This window comes from Equus caballus, chromosome 2, assembly GCF_041296265.1.
Source record: "Equus caballus isolate H_3958 breed thoroughbred chromosome 2, TB-T2T, whole genome shotgun sequence".
Classification (NCBI taxonomy): domain Eukaryota; kingdom Metazoa; phylum Chordata; class Mammalia; order Perissodactyla; family Equidae; genus Equus; species Equus caballus.
Genome location: NC_091685.1, coordinates 68,656,043 through 68,662,042, shown reverse-complemented (window position 1 = coordinate 68,662,042; position 6,000 = coordinate 68,656,043). Strand labels below are relative to the sequence as shown.

Genomic DNA, 6,000 nt, shown 5'->3' with positions numbered 1-6,000 from the left:
AAAGCAAGAACAATCAATAAGAAAAAAATCCTCTCAGCTATAAATCAGCCACGTGGAGCTGCTGCTGCTGCAGCGGTAGCCCTGACTTCCTGGTTTGCTTCCTGCAAGCCTTGCGGCTGGGGGCTCCGGGCAGTGGGTGTAAGAAAAGCAGGGGGCGTGGGGGGAGGGGGCAGCCTAGAACCGCTCCAGGGCCGCCGGGGGACGGGGACGGGGGCGGCGGGCCGGGAGATCCTGAAGGGCACGGGCGTTAAGGACAGTTACGGCCCATAATTAAATAAAAGTTCGGGAATCTGGAAGCTTTAAGAGCTGAGCTGTGGGGCAAAGGCTAAAGAGCAGAAGTGGGGAAAGTGTAAGTTAGTTACAGGGGCATTGCGAAGGGGGTGCGTGTGGACAGTGTGGACAGAAGGGGACTGCGGATCTGGAAGGGGGCAGGTAGAGAGAAAGGACGCTTAGAAGAGCCAGGCTCCCGGGCCACTCGGCGCTCTGCGGAGGCCGCCGGGGGGAGGGGGGCGGTGGCGGAGGAGCGCGGGCCGAGCCTGCGGGCTGCGGGGAGGGGGCGGAGGGAAGAGCACGGGGGAAGGTAGAGCCGAGGGGAGTTCCGGATCTGGAGCTGGAAAGGGCAGGCGGCGGAGAGGGCGGCAGCCGAAGCGACAGGGGTGGGGGAGGGAGGAGGAGGAGAGCCGGAGGAGGGGGAAGGAGGGAGGGAAGAGCTGTGGCGGCGGCTGCGCCGGGCTGTGTGTCTCTCGCCGCCGGAGGAAGATGAGGCTGAAGCTTGGGTTCATCTTACGCAGTCTGCTGGTGGTGGGAAGCTTCCTGGGGCTAGTGGTCCTCTGGTCTTCCCTGTCCCCGCGGCCGGACGACCCGAGCCCGCAGAGCAGGATGAGGGTGAGTGACCCGCCCGCCCCCTCCGGCGACGGCGACCCGCAACTTGTTTTGTTTGCGCGCGCGTGTGGCGGGAGCGGGGGCCGGCGGGGCTCCGCAGGTGGGGCCGGGCCGGCGCGGGCCGATCGGGGCGCCGAGCCCCGCGCACTCTTCCCGGTGCCGCCGCCGCCGGCCCGCCCCCTCGCCGCCCCTTCCTCTCGCACTTCCCCGCCCCGGGCTCTGCCGCCGACACCCGCGCTCCACGCCGGGACTGCGGGGCGGAGCGGGCGGAGCGCTGGCTCCGGGGGGTTCGCAGCCGCCGGGTTCCCCCATCCTCCGGGTCGGGACCGCCGCGGCCGGGGCCCGGGGACGCGGGCTGGGTCCAGGCTGCGGCCTGTGGCGCGTGCAGGCCCGAAGGAGGCGAGATGCCGCCGCTGCCATCACCACCGGTCGGGACCAGGCCCCTCGTCCCGCCTTCCCCGCCGCCACCGCCCGTCCGCGGGTGCTCGCCGCCCGGGGCTCCCCCAGGCGCCGGCCCGCCCGCCCGGGAGTGGGAGGGAGATGGCGCCCCGCCTCCGGCTCCTACGGAGCGCGCCGCCTCCCCCTCCACCCCGATGCCGGGAGACGGGGTGCGCTGGGCAGCTCAGGCCTCTCGCCCCGGCCCGGCCCGGCCTCGCGCCTCCCCGGCCAGGGGTGCGGCAGTTGGCGAGGGGCATCCCCGTGCTCAGCCCCGCGCGCCTCCGGGCAGCCCCTTGTCGTGGGCGGCGCGCCCGTCCTCCCGCTCGGGCCGGCCCCGGCCGGGGACTGGGAGCGAGTCCCCTTCCCGGCTGCGGCAGGGCTGCTCCGGCCGGGAAACTAACTTGTCCCCCGCCCCGCCGCTCGGCCGCCGCCGGGGAGCTGCCAGCGCTCCGCTGGGACGCATCTGTCTGCCGCCCGGGGCGCAACGGTTCGCGATGACAGTCCCTTGTCTTTGAGGGTTTAGTCAGGCGCCTCGGAGCAGTAGTTACCGTGAGCCGCGGCGGGGGGGGGCGGGGGACCGGCGACTGCGGCGTCGCTGACCCAACAGGGCGGCTGCGTGCCGGCCTCCCCACGCACCCCCCGCCCCATCCCGGAGGCGGGAGAGCCCCCTGGGCCCGCCGCCCTGGGGTAAGGGAGGCAGTCTGGAGTTCAGGGCCACCGAGCGGCCGTGGGAGCGGTTGTGCTCTGTTGTGAAGTGCCTTTTGCAAATATTATCTGCATTGCATCTGCGTGACCTCCTTTATTAACTTTCCTTCTGGAAAGTTAGCATCAGGAAGTAGAGTGAGAAAGGCTTCCTTTCAAGAGTAAATCCCAGGAAGAGGTCTCCTTATCCGTGCCTGCCTATGTGATGAGGTTAGGTTCCCTCTCAAGATTTAAGTTTTAGTCTATGAAGTCTTTACTGCAGTGGAATCTCTTTATGATATCTGAGGTGGATTCCCCTCGAAGTCATCTAAATGAATGATTGTAAAAAGTACCGAATTTTCAAGGCTCTCAGCTGTCATGGAGTAATGGTGACCTCTTTATGATTTCCCTTTCAAATTGATTTGACAAAAGACAACTGAGTATTGCAATTGTTTGAGAGTATTTAAGTCGTCAAATAGCCCTTTGGAGAGAGCGAGAAAGGTTGAAAAACTATTTTCTGGGAGAGAAATCCTGGAAAGACTGACAAAAATACCCATATTCAGAATGCCCTGCAGTTCAGATGACAAGCCTTTTAAAGAGGTGGTGGAGCCTCAGTGCCCATCTCTTGAAATATTTTATTAGTGCTGATACATAGTAAGTACTGAGCCACAATGCCCGATTAATAGCTGTAGGAGGTGATGACATCTTGATTTTTGGTCCAGCTTTTTTGGTAGTTAGTGGATCTACTGTAATTTCTCTCATTTCTCAAAGACAGAAGCTGGCTTTTTAGGACTTTAAAGCATAATTAACATTATGAAGAAGCCTCATGTGTCAGGAGAGCCAAACGCTTTTATTAAATTTGCAGGCAAATGTTAACCAAGCAGTTTAAGGCACAGCTTATGAATCATAGGAGCACAAATAAGGAACTATTGCCTCCCTTTCATCAAAACGAACTTCAAAGCTCCTGAGAGAGGGCGCTAGAAGAACATCTCCTACTGGTGGGGGAAGATCCTGACCAGAACTCAGATTCTGACTCCTGAGTTTCCTTTCTGGTTCTTTTGTTTTGATTATGATTGCAGACACTTCCATCTGCTGTGAGACACTTAATGTGGGCTTTTTAGGATCCCTGTAAATGGCCTGAGATAGGCTAGAACAATCCAATTGACCAAATATAGGTTCGGCCTCTACTCCAACAAGCTTGTACTTGTGGCTCCACCCTGTGCCACTTTTTCTGTTGTATTTTCAATGTTTCAGGCACGAAAGTCTGTTGCAACCTGGTCCTCTTTTTTTTTTTTTTTTTTTTTTTTTTTTTTTACCTAGATTACTTCTTCTTTGCCATCTGCCCAGCCATGGAGGGCTCTATTGCAAAACGTGTTACCCGTGGTCAAGACATGAGAATCACATTTCCTCTCTCTCTCCCATCTCTGGGCCTCTTGCTCAGTTTCTCTGAGGTGAACGATGTGGAAAATGATCTTACTGTTCAAGTCATATTCTGTTGTGTATGGTTTGATGTATTCAACAAATATTTTTGAGTGCCTACTGTGTACCAGTGCTGGTGGTTGAGGAAACACTCCTTGGCCCTAACCTCATGGATCTTGAAGTCTAGTAGGGGACGAAAACCTCATTAATCAAGACTCCACAAATCTATAAATAAGAACTGTGCTACATGCTGTAAAGAAAAACCATAGGGGGTAAGACAATGGAGGAGCTTGGTCATAAAAACCTGATCTGAAAAAATAACTTTGTTTCTTTAAAATTTTTTTTGCTGAGGAAGATTAGCCCTGAGCTAACATCTGTTGCCAGTCTTCCTCTTTGCCTGAGGAAGATCAGCCCTGAGCTAACATCTGTGCCAGCCTTTCTCTCCTTTATATTTGGTTTGCTGCCATAGCGTGGCTGATGAGTGGTGTAGGTCCACATCTGGGATCCAAACCTGTGAACCCGGGCCACCAAAGCAGAGTGTGCCGAGCTTAAGCACTATGCCATAGGGCTGGCCCCTGAAGAAATGACTTTTCAGTTGAAATCTGAAGATTTGAAGAAAAGTAGTTGTTTATCTGAGTGATGGGGCCCCAGGGCACTCCTGAGAGGGGAAGTATGTGCAAAGGTCCTGAGGTAGGAGGTAGTAGTATGGTGAACAAAGGAACTGGAAGAAGAACTCTATAGTTAGAACATGGTGAATGAGAAGAGAGGTCAAGTGAGAATGCAAAGGTAGGTAGTATGGGTCTTGTAGACTGTGCTAAGGATTAGGTCTTTAGAGCAGTGGGAAGCCATTGAAGGGTTTTTAAGTAGGGGAGACACAAGATCAGACTTGTGTTTTGGGGAAAGAACACTCTGGCTGCCTGCAGGACGTATGAAGTGCTTTAGAGCAAGAGCAGATAAGAGGAGTCCTGTTGGAGGTTATAGTAGTTCAGGGGGGACGTGCTGGTGCTTGGATTGGCAGAGTGACAGTGGAAGTGCAGAAAAGCAAATTGATTCAAGAACTATTAAAGATGCAAAGGCCTCAGGACCAGGTGTTGGATGTGGGAGTGAAGGAGAAGAAGGTGTCAGGAGGTTTAGGATGGTGGGAGATCTGTCACATTGACAGTGCAGAGGACAAAATTCATACATTCTTATGTTGTGTTTTGTGATTGTGGTAAAGCTTAATTCTTTAGGCTTAGTACCCTGGATGTTCTAAGGTCAGCATTTATTAAGACCATCTGTTTAGCACTTGGAAAGTACAGAAAGTTCCTTATTTACGTAAAGTGTAGTATCTCCCAGACCACTTAACCCAGGTTTTAGCCCTGAGTGAGTGTTCCCAGTTGAATCAAAGCCTCTGCAAAAGGTTTGTAATGGAAACGTTGAAAGATCTTCAGCCTTTCTAGTATAGCAGGTTCAGCGGTGGTGAGAAGCTGGGTGTGAACTGGTGAGTCTCTGTATGTGCAAATGCTACTTCTGTCAAACCATTAATGCCGCTTAGGCTCGGATCATACATAGTAGGACTAATTCAGGGACCTTTCCTAGGCAGAGAGTGATAAGCAAGCTAAGACCAGCTGAAAGGAAAATCGCTTAAAAGAGGATGAGTGACTGAATTGATCACCCTGTCGTGGGCAAGTTCCACCTTACCGAAGCCTTTTCTCTCAGGGAGGCTTGGTTGCAACCTGGAAAACTCTGCCCTCCACGTAGAGAGTTTATGTCAAATGGAAGCTCCCTTTATGCTGTCAGGGATGGAGCTATCACTTAGCCTGAGTGTCGTGTCCTAAGTGGTCACTGTTGTCTGAGTTCCCCAGGCGAATGGCCTCGGGATTGGTTTTTGTTCTGCTCTCCTCTCTTACCCACACAATAAAAAAACTGCCACATTACCAAGGCTAAGAAATCTGGGCTTTATAGACCTGCTGAAATTATCGCAGACTTTTGTGTACATGTGTGTTCTTCATGGTCGGAATCGAAAGCTTTCATGTTTCTTAAAGGTGCCTGGAAACCACTGACTGAGTCCTTTGGAGACAGGCTTCGTGTTTCCTGCTCATGGAGTAGCTCCCCATCTCGCAAGGGGCTGAAGCACTAATTTATGCCTCCCCTATAGGTCTGGACACCCTGGAAATGCAAACATTCCTAAAAATTGCTGTATCTTAGGGTTCTATGGAAGTGTTTCCCATCCAGTGCTCGAAGATCCAGCATGGATCTGGGTACTACCACACCTCTCCATTCCCTCCCGCCTCCAGTAAGACCCCATTGGAGAATACGGGAATACCTCAACTAAAGGGATCACATCCCAGCTGAAGAAAAAGATGCAATACTCGCATGACCTGGCTTCCTTAATCCAATAGCAATATAAGGAAACACTGTGAGAGCTATCATGGGATATATTTCGTTAATAGCTAACCAGAAGGGGGAGAAGGGTTAGAGTGCCCCTTCAGAGAGTGCACAGCTATTAGGAAAGAAAGGAAGAAAACTGTTGGACAGCAGTTGAATTTGGACAACTGTTTTGTGACTGAGGCTGGCTGTGTGGACTGAGAGATAAGGTGT

At 53.5% G+C, this 6,000-nt stretch overlaps 1 protein-coding gene across 2 annotated transcripts in view; it reads left to right on the top strand.

Annotated features, from left to right (window-relative positions):
- The first annotated feature begins 553 nt into the window (after positions 1-553).
- Positions 554-6,000, top strand: part of GALNT7 (polypeptide N-acetylgalactosaminyltransferase 7) — a 135,776-nt gene continuing 130,329 nt past the window's right edge. The window contains exon 1 of one of the 2 annotated variants that reach the window (XM_023636293.2): positions 554-885. In XM_023636293.2, the coding sequence (XP_023492061.1) occupies positions 760-885 (126 nt within the window). In that variant the 5' untranslated portion in view covers positions 554-759. The remainder of the gene's footprint in view (positions 886-6,000) is intronic. The other variant, XM_023636294.2, reaches the window with a different exon arrangement.